Source organism: Somniosus microcephalus, chromosome 13 (assembly GCF_052327205.1).
Source record: "Somniosus microcephalus isolate GS21.2 chromosome 13, FLI_Smic_1.0, whole genome shotgun sequence".
Lineage (NCBI taxonomy): Eukaryota > Metazoa > Chordata > Chondrichthyes > Squaliformes > Somniosidae > Somniosus > Somniosus microcephalus.
In genome coordinates this window covers 161,434,042-161,454,139 of record NC_140999.1, presented here as the reverse complement: position 1 = coordinate 161,454,139, position 20,098 = coordinate 161,434,042, and the positions used below count along the sequence as shown (strand labels likewise).

Sequence of the window (20,098 nt, the reverse complement as noted above, 5' to 3'; positions counted from 1 at the left end):
AAATCAATCCCTCTAATTACACCAGTTAAATGGTTTACCAACAGTCACTCTGCACCAGAAAGGCCTTATTAACTACAACCCACAGAGTTAAAGTTTGAAAAGAGCACCTAACACCCCACTTACCCTAACTCACACACTTACCCAAACTCACAGCACTCTCTGCTGACTCGCACTCAGTGCTTGCTCGCACTAGCCTTGAGTCCCTCTTCTCCCGCTGGGGGCATCCAAAGGCCATCACCACAGACAATGGCCCCCAAATGGTCTCTTCGGAACTCTCCTCTTACCTTGAGAGCAAGGGCATCCGTCACATTCTCACAGCGTACTACCACCCTGAGTCAAATGGGGGGGTGGAGCGTTTTAACCAGACTCTGAAAAATGGCCTCAGAGCACACCTATCCCAGGGGTGTGCGTTTGACAAGGCCCTCCTCCACACACTGCTGCACTACAGAGCCTCCCAGCATTCCACTACAGGGGTCTCATCCGCATCCCTCATGCTAGGCCGTGAGCTCATGCTGCCCCTTGGCAGGCTCCGCCCCTCGCTAGCTCAGAGCCCTGCTCCACCGGCTCAAGCCACAGTCGCTAGACAGCAGGAGAAGATGAAACTCCGCTTCGACCAGTCGAAGAGGGCCAAGGCGCCCAACATCTCAGTCTCCGATTGGGTCAGAGTCCGCAGGCCTCACCGCAATAATAAGATGGCGTCATTCTGGTCCTCCCCTCTCCAAATCAGCCGCCAACTTGGACCAGCCACTTTCTGCCTCACTGACAGCTCTCGGTGGCATGCCAGCCGCCTTCGGAAGGTGCCAGCACCCCCTGATGCGGGATTATACGGACCTAACCCCCAAGCCTTACCCCCAGAGTGGCGGGATGCACATGTGGCTCAGCCAGCCAACCCTCAAGCAGATGTTGTGCCTCAGCCTGCTCCTCACCAGTCCACACCTCGGCCTGTTCGTACACGTTCTCGCCCTGGCCACCTACAGGACTTTGTCACTACATTTCATGTTTGAAATTCTGTGAGGGGGGAGGAAATGTTATGTCTGACATCTGGTGATAGGTACTCGATTGCCTTGGCCTGAGCACATGCAGTTTGATAGTGCTGTGATCATTGTATTGTGTATAGGTATTCGATTGCTTGTGCCTGGAAGTGTGTGTGTGTGGCAGCGATATTAAAAGCAGCATGAACTGAACTCACTGACGGTCTCTGGATTATCTTTGCAAACGCGATACTTGTGGTGCCATTAAATCTGTGAAACACAGTAGCTGCACTTACATTACTGCCGAGGTCTCAGGAATGAAAGCTGAGCCACTTTTCCCCATTAATAGGCAGCCGGTCTTCCAGTAAACCAGCTGCACTGTGGGGCGAAGTGTTCAGTGCACTTGTAGGGCTGCCATGATATATTGGCCAGCGATTGTAGGGCAGGTGCACCATGATGATTTGTCATGATGTCACGCAAAAATAATGGGAAAAGTTTGCCCATCGTGACATGACATTATGCCACTGCAGCAGCCCCAGTAAGAGTGGCAGCAGCCAGGAAGACTCGGTGAAAAGTTGGCCTTTCTCAGTGCTCATCTAAAATAAAATCCTGTAGGTGTATGTTAACATGGCCACCAGCCACAGCAGATCTACGCCATGGGAGCTGGCAGCCAAAGAGCAACGTAAAAGCGACTACTGTTTTATTATTAGGAGCCCTACAAGAAAAGTGTTTGAAATTCTTCAGCCGCAGCACAAGCTTTGTGTTTGTGTATTCCTAGTAGAAATTTCAAGTTTTGCACCAGCTGCAACAATGCCTTAATCGATGTAGATTGGTCACAATCTCTTTTATATAAGCTCATGCACAGTGGGCACGATATATCTTTCAGTCCCTTACCAGTAAGAAACCATTGCACTCATCAATAGATAAAACAGATTGTGATATTCAATAATCTGTCAGCCCTAGTGAGAGAACCATCATGGAACATGAGCTACGGCTCATTGCCAGTTCTCTGTCATCATTCATGATATAGTTGCTTTAGCATAGCTCCTGCCTTTGGTATTGACACCAGAATCAGCCTCTGCTTTCTCAGACCATATATTATACAGTTTGCTATATTATGGTCTCTTTTGGAGCCTATCCGCTCAGTCTTGAGATGCTCTAGATCCACATTCCTTAGAACTATTTAGCTCTGATGGCCGGAGCAGGAAGACAGTGAAAGCCATACAGGAGAGAAATCAGGTGCAGAAACGGTAACCTCCTGCTTAATAGATCTAATTAAATTTATTACCAAATATGTTGACATTAAAAGAGTTTCAAGTACAGGAAATTTTGTGTTATCCGGAGGCTAAATGTCGGGCAAGCTCGAGCCACCGGCAAAAAGCAGGAGCCGTTTTTAGGTTTTTTTTCTTCTCGTGGCTTTTTTTTCAACAGTCAGGCTCTGCAAAGTCTCTCTGAAGCTGTTGCTAAGCTACAGAGATGCTTCCAAGGTACGGGCCGACTGTTTAGAAGCTGTTGCTAAGCAACAGTGTTTGTTGTCAGATACGGAGATGAAAAGCTCCGTATGCTTCAACATTAACGCTGGTGTGTCCGGCAGTTTTGAGGGAACGGCAACAGCTCGGTCCCGTCGGTGCCGGATAGCACAAAGTTTCCTGTAAGTAGATTGATTTCCTTAATCTCTAAAAGGTAGCTGCAGATTACATTGATAGCAGAAGGTATTATTTTCTTCCTTCACTATCTGTTACAAGGACCTTTGTGGCCTTATTGCACTTGTTTACCAGGTGGAAAATGGGAGCAAAGAGGATGAATTTCGGGGTGCAATGTCCTGCACCCAATCTGCACCTACGCTGTGGGTGCCGCCATATTGGTAAAGGTAGCTTTGCAGGGAGGCTGCCTAAAACAGGCGTTAGGCCCCTCATTTACATATGTAAATGACCTAATGCCTGCTTTAGGCCCCCTGGCGGAAATTGGTCTAGATTGAGCAGAGCAGGAGCCCAGGATTCTTAAGCAGCTACCACCACCAAAAGGTAAGTTTTTTTAAAATGTAAATAAAATGTTGATATACCTATCAATTCATCCAATGAAAAGCGACGAGTTAAGAAAGTAACTATAGGTTTTTATTGGCTAAATAACAGAGCCCACCCTCGTGGGTGATCGGATCCAACAAGGAGGAATACCAGCCAGTCGACCACCTTTATACCTGGGCAGGTAGGTGGAGCCATGGGCGGAGTCAGCAGTGGTCAGCCCAGGTATAACAGCGTGACAAGAGGCGACCTCGTATAGTGATACAACAGTGTGAACAGTGATAACCATAGAGTAACGATATAACAGTGATAACTATAGTGTAACGATAGTGAACGACAAAAGTGGTTTACCACATTCACCCCTTGTTTAGATTTGAGTCCGGCGGGGTGAAGTGTACTACCAGTTCTGGTATGTCAGTCTGTCCGGAGGCCTCGTAAGTGTAGTGTCCGTGTGTAGATAAAGACACTGAAGACAGGAGTTGGTTCATAGGTATTTACTAAGCAAGTCTGGGGGGGGTTCTAAAGGATATACACAATACACAGGCTTATATAGCCCAAGTGGCAATTACCGGCATTACGCACACCTGGGGCTCTTAAAGGCACATACACCATAATTGCTCTTAAGGCACATACACCACAATTCCTCCCCTTCTAGCTAACTAGTACATCATATTTTAAGTAATTATTAATTACATGTTATATGCAAAATAATATACATTGCTGTATTAATTAATTATAAGTTAGTCTCTCAGGAGGCTTCCTGACTCGGTCCGGATAACGCCTCGGGGGTGTAGTAGTTTCTGGTGGTGTAGTAGGTTCTTCTGGCAAGGCTGATTCGGCTTGAAGGCCAGTGTCGGGTTCATCGGGTTCCAGTATCACCGGATCGGAGGTAGATATGGGTATCTCTACTTCATCGTTAGATGTATAGCGTGGTGGTGTAGGTTGTCCCTTTTCGGATGACTTGATGATTTGGTCAGCATGGCGCCTTATTATGCTTTCTCCGATGTCCACGGTATACATCAGTGGTCCTAGTCGTGTGCAGATAGTTCCAGGCTGCCATTTCTCGGTACGGTAGTCCCGGGCCAAAACCGGTTGGCCTATCTGGAAGGCCCTAGTTGGCCTTTCATTCATGCCCTGAAACTGCCGGTTCTCCACGTCCCTTCGGATGTTGGGCTTGACCAAATCCAGCCGGCATCTTAGGTTTCTATTGTAGAACATCATGGCGGGAGTTTGGTTTGTAACCATATGTGTTGCATTCCTATATGCAAATAAGAAGTTATCCACCTTGTGCTGAAGTTTTATGTCTTCATTACCCATGGCCTTTATGACCTTCTTAAAGGTCTGGACAAACCTTTCAGCCAATCCATTGGTGGCGGGATGGTATGGGGCGGACGTGTAGTGCTTTACCCCATTGTTCTTTAAGAACTTTCTGAATTCTTCGGACACAAATTGCGGTCCATTATCAGAACATATCTGTTCCGGCAGCCCATTCCTGGCAAATATGGTCCTTAATACTGTGATGGTTTTTTCCGTGGTGGTGGAGGACATCTTTATTACCTCCGGCCACTTGGAGTGTGCATCAACTGCGATTAAGAACATTGAGTCCATAAATGGACCAGCAAAGTCGATGTGCACCCTTTGCCAGGGAGATGAGGGCCACTCCCATGGATGTAGAGGGGCCTGTGGCGGAGCATTTTGGACCTTCTGGCATCCTAGGCAGCTCTTGGTCATGTCTTCGATGTCTCCATCGATACCTGGCCACCATACAAACGCCCTAGCTAGGTTCTTCATTTTCACTCCACCCAGATGCCCCTCGTGAAGCTCCTTTAGCACTTTATCCTGGAGTTTGGGTGGAATCACCACTCTGGATCCACACATCAAGGTTCCTCGGCACACTGACAGCTGTTCTCTTCTTTGCGAGAATGCTGGCAACAGTGGTTCGCCATGTGCTGGCCATCCCTTCATTGTTAAATCGTAGACCCGTGAGAGAGTAGGGTCATTTCTGGTCTCCCTTTCAATGGCAGAATTTGTCACTGGTAGACATTCCACTATGGTAGAGTGGAATATCTCTACTGGGTCTACTGTAGGTGCCTCTTCTATTGTTGGCAACGGCAGGCGCGATAAACCGTCAGCATTCCCATGCTGTTTTGACCCTTTGTATTCAATGTTGTATTGGTGTGCCCCTAGAAAAAGGGACCACCTCTGTAGTCTTTGTGCCGTCATAATGGGGACACCTTTCTTAGGGTTGAATATGGAGATGAGGGGTTGATGGTCAGTCAGCAAGGTAAATTTTTGTCCGTGTAGGTAATGGTTGAATTTCTTCACTCCCCATACCAGGCTGAGTGCTTCCCTGTCTATCTGGGAATAGTTACGCTCAGCTGAGTTCAATGAGCGTGACGCAAAAGCTATCGGCCGTTCCGAGCCATCAGGGAATCTATGGGACAATACCGCTCCTATGCTGTAAGGGGATGCATCGCACGCCAGTCTGATTGGTAGTGATGGGTTGTAATGAGCCAAAACTTTCTCGGATGTGATTAAGTCTTTACATTTATGGAAGGCACGTTTACAGTCTTCGTTCCATTTCCAAATCACTCCTGTGTGTAGAAGATCATTAAGAGGGTGGCGAATAGTTGATAAGTTCAGTAAAACTTTATGATAGTAATTTATTAATCCCAGGAATGACCTCAATTGTGAAACATTTTCAGGTGCTGGGGCTTTTATAACTGCTTCAATTTTTTCAGGTGACTTATGCAACCCTTCCTTATTAATTATGTGGCCACAATATGATATCTGATTTTGGAAAAATTCGCACTTGGGGCGATTTGCTCGTAGGCCCCGTTCTTTCAGCCTAGTGAGCACCTGCTCCAAATTGGCACGGTGCTCGTTGTCGTTTTCTCCTGTTATAAGGATGTCGTCTAGGTAACACTGAGTCCCCGGAATCCCTTGCAGGACTTGCTCCATAGCTCTTTGCCAGATAGCTGGAGCTGATGCTACTCCAAAAACCAGTCGATTGTACTGGTACAGGCCTTTGTGTGTGTTTATTGTGAGATACTTTTTAGAGGTCTCCTCAACCTCCATCTGTAGATATGCCTGTGCCAAGTCAATTTTTGTGAAACGTTTTCCTCCGGATAGTGAGGCGAAAATATCTTCTATCCTCGGAAGAGGATACTGTACCGTGTGAAGGACCGGGTTTACAGTCACCTTAAAGTCCCCACAGATGCGAATTTTTCTCTGTTCCTCAGAGTTATTTTTCAATGCTTTTTTCATGACTGGAACGATGGGTGTTGCCCATTCGCTCCAATCTATTTTGGATAATACGCCTGCCTTTTCCAAATTCTCCAGCTCTGCCTCGACTGCCGGACGTATTGCGTATGGCACCGGTCTTGCCTTAAAAAATTTTGGAATTGCTGCATCTTCCACTTTTATTGAGGCGGTGATGCCTTTCAAGGTTCCTAGTTTCTCTTGAAACACTTCTTTGGCGTTGGCCAAGATGTCTTTTAATCGTTCAGGTATGATGTCATCCTTGTTTTTTTCCTTACTGGTCACCGTCAGTGCCTGAATGGAGTGCCAGTCTAAACGTATCTTCCTTATCCATTCACGTCCCAACAACGGTGGACCACCATCTTGTAGAATGTATAAATACAACTTTTGTATTTCTTTGCCGTTGTATACCACAGGCACCTTTATTTTTCCTTTGGGGTATACTTTCTGCCCCGTATATGTTTTTAAGATAATGGATGTGTCTTTTAGAGGTATATGCGAAAATAGCCTCTCGTAATCTCGTCGATTTATTACGGTTAGAGCTGATCCTGTATCTAGCTCCATTTTAACTGGGGACCCTGCTATTATGAGGGTAACCCAAATGGTCTGGTAATCTTCATTGGCAATTACATTATGTAATTTGAGAGAGCTTAGTCTCTTGTTCCTGGAGTCGCTATCGCTCTTCTGGTCTTTGGAGCTACTGTCCGTCATCATTTGTACCTTTCTGTGCTTTTCCTTATTGATTCTTTTCCCGTTAGTGGATTTTTTATTTTCAGATCGGCATACACGTGGAATGTGTCCCATCTTTCCGCATCGCCTGCATGCTTTTTCTTTGAACCAGCAATCCCTCTGGTCATGGTTGGATCTGCCGCAGCGATAACATCTCTTGAAACCCCGTGTCATTTCATGGGTGCCGAAGTCCTGTGGCCTTTGCTGTATCTTTGCCGCTCCTATTGCACTGAAAGCCTTGTCCAGTGTTAAATCTTTTCCAGAAGATACCTTTTTTTGTGTTTCTACATTTAGGGGATCGCAGATGAATTTGTCTTGCAGAGAATCTGCCTCGAATTGGCAGTGTAGGGTATCAACAATCTCCTCAAAATTCTTGTCCATCGGTTCGGCTGGAGTGATTAAGTTGCGTAACAGCTTGTATGCTTCTGCGCCCATTAGATCCAGAAGCACTGAAGATTTTTTTTCATCTTCTATTCCATTTGCGGTGCAAAACACCTCCACTCTTTCTACATATGTGGTCCAATTCTCTATCTTGTTATCAAAAACATCAATATTGCCAAAGTTAGGCTCTGTTTCGTTATCAAAAGCATCCATATTGCCAGACTTAGGCATTTCAAAAAAAAGATATGGCGCTTCCCGCGCTTTTTTTTCTCTCTGTAGCAACGATATGGCGCTTCCTGCGCTTTCCCGCCGCTGCTACCGATAACAACGCTGTTTTACTGTGGTTTCCGTTTATTCACTGTTGGAGACTTGTTCCCGATGGAGGTCTAAACGCTGACCTGCTTGCCACGCCGACCGTCTCCCGAGTGCACCCTCCCAGTCCGTTATTGCTTGCCTCCGATTTCGCTGCCTGTCTCAGCTGTAGAGCCCGACGCTGGAGCCCCAGCCTGACGCCCAGGAAGGATTAGCGCAGTACCTGCCACCAGCTTGGACAGCTGGTAAAACCACAGTTTCTATAACTTCCTTGAGTCTTCTGGACGCTGGAGGAATCGATGTCCTTGAGGTGCTGCCGAATTGCAGGTAAGTCCGTTTCCACTTCGTCGCCACTGTAGTGTCCGTGTGTAGATAAAGACACTGAAGACAGGAGTTGGTTCATAGGTATTTACTAAGCAAGTCTGGGGGGGGTTCTAAAGGATATACACAATACACAGGCTTATATAGCCCAAGTGGCAATTACCGGCATTACGCACACCTGGGGCTCTTAAAGGCACATACACCATAATTGCTCTTAAAGGCACATACACCACAGTAAGCCTTTCCGATCGTCGCAGCGGCGGTGTTGCATTCTCCGGTGGTGATGCTGGTGTCTGCGTGGTCGGCGAGGGCTCGTGGGGTTCCGGCATGCCGTCTACCTGAGCTGGAATCGGGGGTGGGGTGGGGGGGGGTGAAGGTGGTGTCTCGGGAATGCCCGAGGGTGCGAGGTCTTGCAAGGAGACTGTGTCCTCCCGCCCGTCTGGGTATGCCACATAGGCGTACTGAGGGTTGGCGTGCAGGAGGTTCACCCTCTCGACCAGGGGGTCCGTTTTATGGGCCCTCACGTGCTTTCGCAGCAGGACGGGCCCCGGAGAGGTCAGCCAGGTTGGTAGTGTGGTTCCCGTAGTCGACTTCCTGGGGAAAACAAACATTCGTTCATGGGGGGTGGCGTTAATGGCAGTGCAAAGTAGTGACCGGATGGAATGCAGCGCTGCCGGGAGGACTTCCTGCCAGCGGGAGGTTGGGAGGCCCTTAGACTTTAAGGCTAAGAGGACGGCCTTCCATACAGTCGCGTTCTCTCTTTCCACCTGGCTGTTCCCTCGAGGGTTGTAGCTGGTGGTCCTGCTTGCAGCAATACCTCTTGCTAGTAGGAACTGGCGGAGTTCCTCGCTCATGAAGGAGGAGCCCCGGTCACTATGTATATAGTTTGGGAACCCGAACAAGGCGAAGAGGTCGTTCAGGCATTTAATGACCGTGGTACTGGTCATGTCTGGGCAGGGGAAGGCGAAGGGGAAACGGGAGTACTCATCAACAATGTTGAGGAAGTACACATTACGGTCAGAGGACGGGAGGGGCCCCTTAAAATCGATGCTCAAGCGCTCGAAGGGGCGGGTGGCCTTGATCAGGCTTGCTCTGTCCGGCCTAAAGAAATGCGGTTTGCACTCGGCACAGGTCTGGCAGTTCCTGGTCATGGTCCTGACCTCCTCGATGGAGTAGGGCAAGTTGCGGGCCTTAATGAAGTGGTAAAGTCTGGTGACTCCGGGGTGGCAGAGGTCGTTGTGGAGGGTCTGAAGTCTATCAATTTGCGCGTTGGCGCATGTAATTCGTGATAGAGCATCAGGGGGTTCGTTCAGCTTACCTGGCCGGTACAAGATACCATAATCATAGGTGGAGAGTTCGATTCTCCACCTCAAGATCTTGTCGTTCTTGATTTTACCCCTCAGCTTGTTATTAAACATAAAAGCGACCGAACGCTGGTCGGTGAGGAGGGTAAATCGTTTGCCTGCCAGGTAGTGCCTCCAGTGTCGTACAGCCTCCACAATCGCTTGGGCCTCCTTCTCGACCGACAAGTGTCGGATCTCAGGGCCCTGTAGGGTCCTTGAGAAGAAGGCCACCGGTCTCCCCTCCTGGTTAAGGGTAGCGGCTAGGGCGAAGTCGGATGCATCGCTCTCAACTTGGAAGGGGATGGACTCATCCACCGCGTGCATTGTGGCCTTAGCAATGTCTCCCTTAATGAGGGAGAAGGCAGCGCACGCTTCCTCCGTAAGGGGGAAGGATGTGGACTTCATGAGGGGTCTGGCTTTGTCCGCATAATTGGGCACCCATTGGGCATAGTAGGCGAAGAGCCCCAGGGTTCTCTTCAGCGCCTTTGGGCAGTGGGGGAGGGGTAACTCCATGAGGGGGCGCATTCTTTCGGGGTCGGGGCCGATGAGTCCGTCCTCTACTACGCAGCCGAGGATGGCAAGGCGTGAGGTGTTAAACACACATTTCTCCTTATTGTAGGTGAGGTTCAGCCGTTGGGCCGTACGGAGGAATCTCTCCAGATTAACATCATGGTCCTGCCGGTCGCGGCCGCAGATGGTGACGTTATCTAGATAGGGGAACGTGGCGTGCAGCCCGTTCTGGTCAAACATCCGGTCCATCTCCCTTTGGAAGACCGAAACCCCGTTGGTGACGCCGAAGGGAACCCTAAGGAAGTGGTAGAGGCGGCCATTCGCCTTGAAGGCGGTATACTGGCGGTCCTCAGGGCGGATAGGGAGTTGGTGGTAGGCCGACTTAAGGTCGATGGTAGAGAATACTCGGTATTGTGCAATCGGATTGACCATATCAGATATGCGGGGAAGGGGGTATGCGTCCAGCTGGGTGTACCGGTTTATGGTCTGGCTGTAGTCGATGACCAGGCGGTTTTTGTTGCCGGTCTTAACGACCACAACCTGGGCACGCCAGGGGCTGCTGCTCCCCTCGATGATGCCCTCCTTCAGGAGACGCTGCACCTCAGAGCTAATGAAGGCTCTGTCCCCGGCGCTGTACCGCCTGCTCTTGGTAGCGACGGGTTTGCAGTCGGGGGTGAGGTTAGCGAACAGGGAAGGTGGCGGGACCTTGAGGGTGGATAGGCCGCAGGTGTTACGCGGTGGGCGGTTTAAAGGCTGCTGGTTGTCGACTGTGAGTGGGGGGAGGGGTCCGCCGTATGCTAGAGTGACGCTTTGGAGGTGGGATTGGAAGTCCAGCCCTAGTAGGACGGCAGCGCAGAGCTGGGGGAGGACGAGGAGTTTAAAATTTTTATACTCCGTGCCCTTAACCGACAGGGTCACGACACAGTAGCCGCTGATGTCTGTGGCGTGGGACCTCGATGCCATCGAGATCCGGTTGCGCGTTGGCCGGACAGTGAGGGAGTAGTGGCTCACCGTGTCTGGGTGGATGAAACTCTCCGTGCTTCCGCTGTCGAACAGGCAGGTCATGGCGCGGCTGTTTACTTTGATGTCCATCATGGACTTGGACAGGTGGTGCGGGCGGGCTTGGTCCAGTGTGACGGAGGCTAGTGTGTGGCTCAGCGAGCTGCCGTAGTCTGCGGGTGAGGCGGTGGTCGAGTCCGGAGGCGAGGTGGCGGTCGAGCGTGGAGGGTAAAATGGCGGCGCCCACGAGATTGGACAAAATGGCGGAGAAGATGGCTGCCCCCACAACTCACATGAGGCACTGCTGGTGTCGGTTGCCTGGATCAAAGATGGCCGCCCCCATGACTCACACGTGGGGCTGCTGGCATCTGTGGCCTTGATGGAAGATGGCCGCCCCCACAACTCGCACGAGGCACTGCTGGCCTCTGTTGATCTCTGTTGGCCTCTGCAGGCCTTAGCAAAGTGGCCTTTCTTCAGGCAGCTTGAGCACGTCGCGTTTCTCGCTGGGCAGCGCGCCCTAGGCTGTTTCGCCTGGCCGCAGAAGAAGCAGCCGGCGGCCCAATCGCGGGGGTCCGAAGTCGCAGCCGGTACCGGGGGTGATGGTCCCGATCGGGCCCGGGACGCCGACGCAGAGGTAGGTCCCAGGGGCGGCGCTGCGAGGGGTATCGCGGTCGGGGTCGGTCCCGAGTCCCAGGGTCGCAAATTACTGTACCTGGAGTACGCCTCGAGGTCCCGATGGGCCACTTCTAGGGAGCGAGCGAGGGCTGCAGCTGTGTTCAGGTCAAGGTCCTTTGCTTCAAGAAGTCTTTGCCGTGCGTAGTCGGACCGCAGGCCTTTCACGAAGGCATCGCGGACATTATCTTCAGTATTTTCTGCCGCTGATACCGCTTTAAAGTCACAGACCCGGCCGAGTGCTTGTAGCGCCCGTAAAAATTCATCTACCGACTCTCCTGGCTGTTGCGGGCGGGATCTTAGGAGGTGTCTGGCATACATGGAGTTTACCGGGCTCCGGTACTGTTGTTTCAGCAGGTTGATGGCGGCTTCGTATGTTTTAAGGTCCCGGATGAGTGCGAATACTTTAGGGCTCACTTGGGCGGTCAGAACTCTTAGCATGGATTTCTGAGGCACGCCGGATTCTCCCAGGTAGAATTCGAAACAGCTCAGCCAGTGTTCGAAGTCGAGGGCTGAGTTTGCTGCCTGTGGGTTTAGATCCAGGTACGGTGGTCGGAGGGCTCGCAGCCAGGCTGGCTGCTGTGGCTGTTGTAGCTGAGCGTCTGGCTGGTCGCTTGGCTGGTCGTTTGACTGGTCGTTTGACTGCTCAAGTGTCGACATTTTAAAATTTAGCCAATAAAATTGATATACCTATCAATTCATCCAATGAAAAGCGACGAGTTAAGAAAGTAACTATAGGTTTTTATTGGCTAAATAACAGAGCCCACCCTCGTGGGTGATCGGATCCAACAAGGAGGAATACCAGCCAGTCGACCACCTTTATACCTGGGCAGGTAGGTGGAGCCATGGGCGGAGTCAGCAGTGGTCAGCCCAGGTATAACAGCGTGACAAGAGGCGACCTCGTATAGTGATACAACAGTGTGAACAGTGATAACCATAGAGTAACGATATAACAGTGATAACTATAGTGTAACGATAGTGAACGACAAAAGTGGTTTACCACAAATGTCCCTGTGGAGCAAGGAGGAGCAGTAGTGCTCGCCCGACTCCACAGCATCACAGTCAACCGCCCCCCCCCACCACCTGTTGCCGCTCCACCCACCTTCCAGGACTTATCTACGGGCCACTGGCGGTGAGGCAAGCCAGACAACATTGACCTTTCACAAAGGCGCGAGCTGCCTGTGGAGGTGCAACCAGCACCAGTAGCTTGCTCAAATTAAGCAAATGAGCCCTGAGAACTAATAATCCAGGATGGATTTGGGCCGCCTGGTTGGGGTGCGCACTGTCGGTGCCCTGCTGGTTATAGACCCAAAAATGAGCCATAACCAATTTTCCCCTCTTGTGTTGGTTTATATTGGTTATATTGATGTTGGGTCCAGCTGAACCATTTCTTAAAGGTGTTACATTCAGGTTTTCGTGGGCGCAGTAGCTGCCTTGCCTTTTCACTATAGGATGTGAAGTAGGTCAAACTACTAGAAGAGAGAAATTACCTATTTCACTTGCTAGAAAAATAAATGAGTTCATATTATATCGAGCAGGTGGCAAGATGTTAATTTGGAAAGGTAGAGCATTGATGTAAGCTAGTTAATGTAGTTACTATTGAATTTTCAATGAAGCTTTCTTCGCAGTTGTGCTGTTTTCATGTGAAGGTTCAGATAATAAAACTTGAGTATATAGGTCCTGTTGAAGCAAGCAGAGTAAATGTGGCACTAAGTGGATTATAATACATCATGACAGGAATCACATTTGGCATTACAAGAACCAGCTAGTGGCTGTTCCAGCAGCAATTATTATGAACTTCAAAGGCTCCCATTTGGGGTGTTGACTTGGGTTAAATCCAATTTATAGGGAGTAGACTTTAATTTCCAGAGTGAAAATTGCTCCACTGTGGATTAATAGCCAACGTTTTGCAATCAAAACATCTGCATCTCTTTACTGTAGACTGTGTACTTGTGAAACAAGCAATGTGTTGAAGTTGGTGTGTACTGCACCAGTTAGAATCTGAAGCTCATTCAAAATAAAACTTAGGACCTTTTGGTTTTTCTCAGTATCTCTGTAAGGTTGCTTGTAATTACAGCAGTGTTATCTAATGCTGACATGTTAGAATTGGTAAAATGCAAGGCTCATTTTCAATGGTATATTCTTTGCAATGCTACAAATTCACCTGAAATGGTCTTAACCAAACATATGTTAAACAGCCTTCTGAATTTAAAAGGTACACACAAAAATAATGCATATTTCAAACTTCTAAAATAACCTAAGTATCAATATCAGTTTTGCTTGAATGTATGTTTGAGATAAATATCGTGATCCTGTTATTTTCTTGATTATTCCAACATAGGAATCTGAATTATATGTTGTGTTAAAAATGTGTCATTTTTAGCCATGTTTACAAGTGTTCAGCCAATCAGATGCAGTACCACTAGCACTTTAGAAAATGGATGTTGTAGGATTGTCTCTCCAACCCACCTCTTCAACTGTGCCTTCAATCACCTCCCCTAACCTTCTTCCCCCAGTTCCTGCTCAGTACCCTTATATGAAACCTTGGCTTGTTTCACTACATTATGGGCACGATATAAGTGCACGTTGTTATATAACTCTTCCATGTAGCTGGTGTTAGCACACACATAGATTTTGTTGCATCATTCACCCAGTTTACAACAACAACAAACTTGCATTTATATAGTGGGCTGGATTTTGATATTGGAGGAGTGTAGGAGGCGGGACTACAACTTTGGGGTTGTAGTCCCGCCTCCATCGAGTTGTGGCCAACCCACGCGATTTTCACTTGATTGACCTTATTGAGCCCGCCCAGTGGGCTCAGCAGGCCAATTAAGGGCCACCCGGCAACAGGTGACGTCACAGATTGACATTTCATCTGTCAAGAGCTTTTGACAGATGAAATAGCGTTTCACAGCTCTTTGAAGCTGTCAAACACTGACAATCTGTACACTAAGTTAATTCCTTCCTCTCAGGCTGATTTAGAGATCTCTCCAGAACAGAAAGCTGAATGCTGCAACTTTTGACAGCTCGCGGCCATTCTGCTTTCTGTGCCGGTGAGATGAGGGACTCCTGAGACCTGAAGGAAGAAAGGCTGTAAAGGTAACTAAAAGTTAAGTAAAACTTATTTAAACACTTTACACACACCAAACACACTTACCTCTGCACTCATGCACACATCACTCACCTGAACACCGGACATCTCGAACCCTCCAAGCCCTTCAGCCCGACGGTCCGCCTCGCTAACTTGGCGTGGTTTGGAGCCGTCGGGAATCCCACACTTCAGGGATGAAAATAGGGATTAGGCTAAAAACTGCCTGTTAACTACCTGTAAACAGGCAGTTAATTGGCACTAATCTCCTTCCCGCCTCGGGGAGGTAGGTCCCAGCACAGGTCGGGTACCCGCCTCCTTTGAAACTGGCATGGAGGCGGGTTGGGGGCAAGATGGGTTCGTGCCCCCCGATTTCACGATTTTAACCCCCACACGCCTCCAATCCAACCTCAGCAGCCCAATGAAAATCGAGCCCACCGTGTCTTTAAAACAGAAAAAGATCCCGAGATGGTTTACAAAGGGTGCCGCCATGCCACCATAGAGTTCGGAGAGCTGACCAAAAGTTTGACTTAGAATTTATGGAGGAGAGGGTAATCAGCTGTAGAGGTAGAAAGTGTACATAAGAGGTTCGATGGTGGTAGGAGAGCCATGCAGGGGCGGGTTCAAGCGAGGGGAAATTTAGAAAGTTAAAGAGAAAGGATAGGGCAATAGTGCAGGGTAGCGATATGGGCAATAAAAACCAGAGTGTGACAGGAAGGGACAGAGCGCATAAACATAAGAGTGCACCAGCAAATAAGGTCAGAGTAGGGGAAAATGATAAAAAGACAAATTCAAAGGCTCTTTATCTGAATGCACGCATGATTCGTAACAAGATAGGTGAATTGATGGCACAAATAGAAATACATGGGTATGATCTAATAGCCATCACAGAGACGTGGCTGCAATGTGACCAAGGCTGGGAACTGAATATTCAGGGGATTTGACATTTTGGAAGGATACACAGAAAGGAAAAGGAGGTGGGGTAGCTCTGTTAATAAAGGATGAGAGCAGTACAATAGTGAGAAATGATCTTGGCTCGGAAGTCCAAGATGTAGAATCAATTTGGGTGGAGGTAAGAAATAGTAAAGGAAAGAAGGCATTGGTGGGAGTAGTCTATAGGCCCTCTAACAGTAGTTACACTATAGGACAGAGTATAAATCAAGAAATAATGGGGTCTTGTAAGAAAGATACTGCAATAATCGTGGGCGATTTTAATCTTCGTATAGATTGGACAAATCAAATTGGCAAAAGCAGCCTTGAGGACAAGTTCATAGAGTGTATTCGGGACAGTTTCTTGGCTATTTTAGATCTGGTAATGTGTAATGAAACAGGATTAATTAATTATTTCATAGTAAAGGATCCTCTAGGGAAGAGTGATCATAACATGATAGAATTCCACATTCAGTTTGAAGGTGAGAAACTTGGGTCTGAAACTAGAGTATTAAACTTAAATAAAGGCAATTACAAAGGTATGAGGAGAGAGTTGGCTAAAGTGGACTGGGAAAATAGATTAGAAGGTAAGATAGTGGAAAAGCAGTGGCAGACATTTAAAGAGATATTTCATGACTCTCAACAAAGATATATTTCAGTGAGAAAGAAAGACTCGAAGAGAAGGATGAACCAACCATGGCTAACCAAGGAAGTTAAGGATGGTATCAAATTGAAAGAAAAGGCATACAGTGTTGCAAAGATTAGTGGTAGGCCAGAAGATTGTGAAAATTTTAGAAACCAGCAAAGGATGACTAAAAAAAAATAGATGGAGAAAATAGCTTATGAGAGTAAAGTAGCAAGAAATATAAAACCTGACGGTAAGAGCTTCTACAATATATAAAAAGGTAGAGAGTAGCTAAAATAAACATTGGTCCCTTAGAGGACGAGACTGGGGAAATAATAATGGGAAACAAGGAAATGGCAGAGGCATTGAACAAATATCTGTCGTCACAGTAGAAGACCCTAAAAACATCCCAGTATTAGTAGAAAATCAAGGGGCAAAAGGGAGGGAGGAACTTAAAACAATCACTATCACTAGAGAAAAAGTGCTAGGCAAACTTATGGGTCTAAAGCTGACAAGTCCCCTGGACCTGATGGCCTGCATCGTAGGGTCTTAAAAGAAGTGGTTACATAGATAGTGGATACATTGGTTGTAATCTTCCAAAATTTCCTCGACGCTGGAAAAGTCCCTGCGGATTGGAAAACCGCAAATGTAACGCCCTTATTCAAAAAAGGAGGGAGACAGAAAGCAGGAAACTATAGGCCAGTTAGCCTAACATCTGTCATTGGCAAAATGCTCAAATCCATTATTAAGGAAGTAGTAGCAGGGCATTTAGAAAATCATAATACAATCAAACAGAGTCAACATGGTTTTATGAAAGGGAAATTGTGTTTGACAAATCTATTAAGAGTTCTTTGAGGAGGTATCGAGCAGGGTGGATAAAGGGGAACCAGTAGATGTAGTGTATTTGGATTTCCAAAAGGCATTCAACAAGATGCCACATAAAAGGTTACTGCATAAGATAAGAGCTCAAGGTGTTGGGGGTAATATATTAGATTGGGTAGAGGATTGGCTAACTAACAGAAAACAGAGAGTCGGGATAAATGGGTCATTTTCAGGATGGCAATCTGTAACTAGTGGGGTGCGACAGGGATCAGTGCTGGGGCCTCAACTATTTTCAATCTATATTAATGACTTGGATGAAGGAAGCGAGTGTATTGTAGCCAAATTTGCAGACGATACGATGATAGGTGGGAAAGCAAGTTGTGAGGAGGACAAGAATCTGCAAAGGGATATAGATAGGTTAAGTGAGTGGGCAAGAATTTAGCAGATGAAGTATAATGTGGGAAAATGTGAAGTTATCCACTTTGGTAGGAAGAATAGAAAAGAAAAATATTATTTAAATGGAGAAAGACTACAGAATGCAGCAGTACAGAAGGATGTAGGTGTCCTCATACACGAAACTCAAAAAGTTAACATGCAGGTGCAAGTAATTAGGAAGGCAAATGGAATGTTAACTATTATTTCAAGGGGGATAGAGTATAAAAGTAGGGAAGTCTTGCTACAACTGTATAAGGCTCTGGTGGGACCACACCTAGAGTACTGCGTACAGTTTTGGTCCCCTTATTTAAGGAGGGATATAGTTGCATTGGAGGCAGTTCAGAGAAGGTTCACGAGGTTGATTCCTGGGATGGAAGGGTTGTATTATGAAGAAAGGTTGAGCAGATTGGGCCTATACTCATTGGAGTTTAGAAGAATGAGGGGTGATCTTATTGAAACATATAAGATTCTGAGGGGGTTGGACAGGTAGATGCTGAGAGGATGTTTCCCCTCGTCAGGGCATCTAGAACGAGGGGGCATAGTCTCAGAATAAAGGGTCGCCCATTTAAGACAGATGAGGAGCAATTTCTTCTCTCAGAGGGTCATGAATCTTTGGAATTCTTTACCCCAGAGAGCTGTGGAAGCCGAGTCATTGAATATATTCAAGGCTGAAATAGACAGATTTTTGAGCAACAGTGGAGTCAAGGGTTATGGGGAGCGGGCAGGAAATTGGAGTTGAGGCCAGATCAGCCATGATCTCATTGAATGGCAGAGCAGGCTCGGGGGGCTGAATGGCCTGCTCCTGCTCCTATTTCTTATGGTCTTATGTAAGAGGTATTCATGCTTTGTAAAGGTCACTGTAAAAACCTCCAAAGCTCAAAATGTTGCGCTCTCCAGACCTGTAAGAAGATCATTCATGTTTTGACAATTTTTTCCCTTTATTGTTCAGCAGGAACCAATCAGCGAACAGAATTTTGACGCCTATGTTAATACCCTCACAGATATGTATACCAATATGGAATGCTACCAGAACCCAGAAAATAAAGCACTACTGGAGAGCATCAAACAAGCTGTAAAGGGCATTCAGGTCTAAAAAAAACCCCAACATTGTATATGAACTGTTCACCTACCCTGTAAATACAGTAAATTTGTGATTGATATTGGTTTAGAAATATTTATAGCAATTACGAACATAGAAATTGCACTTGTTTAGAACAAGTAGTCCGTAACCTTATTGTGTAAATTTTAAAATAACGTTTAAAATGAATCTGGAAAGCAAATATGTAAACTATTCTGAATTCTGTATGTTGACTCTACCTATTTATTTAATGTTTGTCTATTTATTTAACTTTGTTTTTAATCCAGATAAAACTGAATTTTTAAAAAAACACAAGCTTCTGGAGTGCATGAAGACAGTAATATTTCTTATGCTGCTCCAGTACTAGCTGTTTTATGAATTTAATTAACACAAGTCAAGTTATTTTTGTATTGTATTATTTATTACTTTATTAATGTGATTTATTCCCTTTTTATGTGGAGTGAGAATATTTTATAACTGACATGTTTTGATAATTTTTTTCAGAAAATGTTTTGATTTTGTTAATATTTTTTCCTATTCATGAAAATATTTTTCAGACATTTGCCACTGCTAAAGCAAAATTATGTATTAACAACTATTTATTTGATATTTAAGCAAATTAATTTAAAGAGTCCTTACTGTAATACTTAAGAGCCATTTTTTGTGATTGATGTATATTTATTTTGTAAGTCTACGTGTCTGTTATGTGACATTGGGTTTGGGATCAGCATAGTCTGCGAACTTAAATGTATTGTAGAGTGTCGCAGTTAGAAACCTTCCTCATTGAATAATTTGAACAGTTTCAAATAGAGATGTAATGATAAGAAATTTTAATATGGGACGTTTACAGCCTTTTTGCAGCAGCAGGTATACGGAATTGCATTGTGGTTCTATTGCATTAATTCTCCACTGGTCAAAATAAAACGGTTAAAAATAGTCAATGGAGTAAACCACTCATCATTTATAGGGCAGGAAGTACAAAAGGAAAGAGCAATTGCGGACTTCTGTACAATGTACCGGAGTCCTACTATAGTTTAACACATTCCAGGTACTAAACTGTGTTTGAATTTGTTGAAGTCTCAGGTCATTAAAACTTGAGATCAGGGCATTAGTGGCGCTCTTGCCTCACTGAAAGATATGTAATTTATAAGTGATGTTTGTAAATCAGAAAAAAAGCTGAACTCTGTTGCAGTGCTGAGTATTGTAATTATTTACGGAAATAAGCACTGTTCAAACACTGTTTTAGTGCAATTTTTGTTGTGATTGTGCATCCAAATGTATGTATCTATGTTAAAAGACAAAATTACTGTTTACTTGTTTAAATACGTACATCTTGTTGTTCCATCTACATAATGAAATAAAACAAAGCTGATAAAAAGAACCATTTTGTGGAGCCTAATTTTTACAGGTGAGAATTGTGCTCCATATGCAGTTTCAAGTATCTTCTTAATTTTTTTAAAATTTTCCTTCTTTACTGGTGTATTTCCATGGCATTTCTTACACTAAGTCAGATGGTAACTGTTTTATGACAGGAATGTAGCACATAATGTATTGGCCCAGAAACTGCAGTTGGCGATGTTGCTATGGAGTACGCCGT

General features: G+C 46.3%; 1 protein-coding gene across 8 annotated transcripts in view; it reads left to right on the top strand.

Moving 5' to 3' along the window:
• Window positions 1-19,874, top strand: part of LOC147108729 (myelin transcription factor 1-like) — an 86,107-nt gene extending 66,233 nt beyond the window's left edge. For 6 of the 8 annotated variants that reach the window (XM_086005491.1, XM_086005489.1, XM_086005490.1 and 3 more), the window contains one exon: window positions 18,373-19,874. In XM_086005491.1, the coding sequence (XP_085861617.1) occupies window positions 18,373-18,516 (144 nt within the window). In that variant the 3' untranslated portion in view covers window positions 18,517-19,874. The remainder of the gene's footprint in view (window positions 1-18,372) is intronic. The other 2 variants (XM_086005494.1, XM_086005488.1) reach the window with 1 other exon arrangement.
• Window positions 19,875-20,098: the final 224 nt, after the last annotated feature.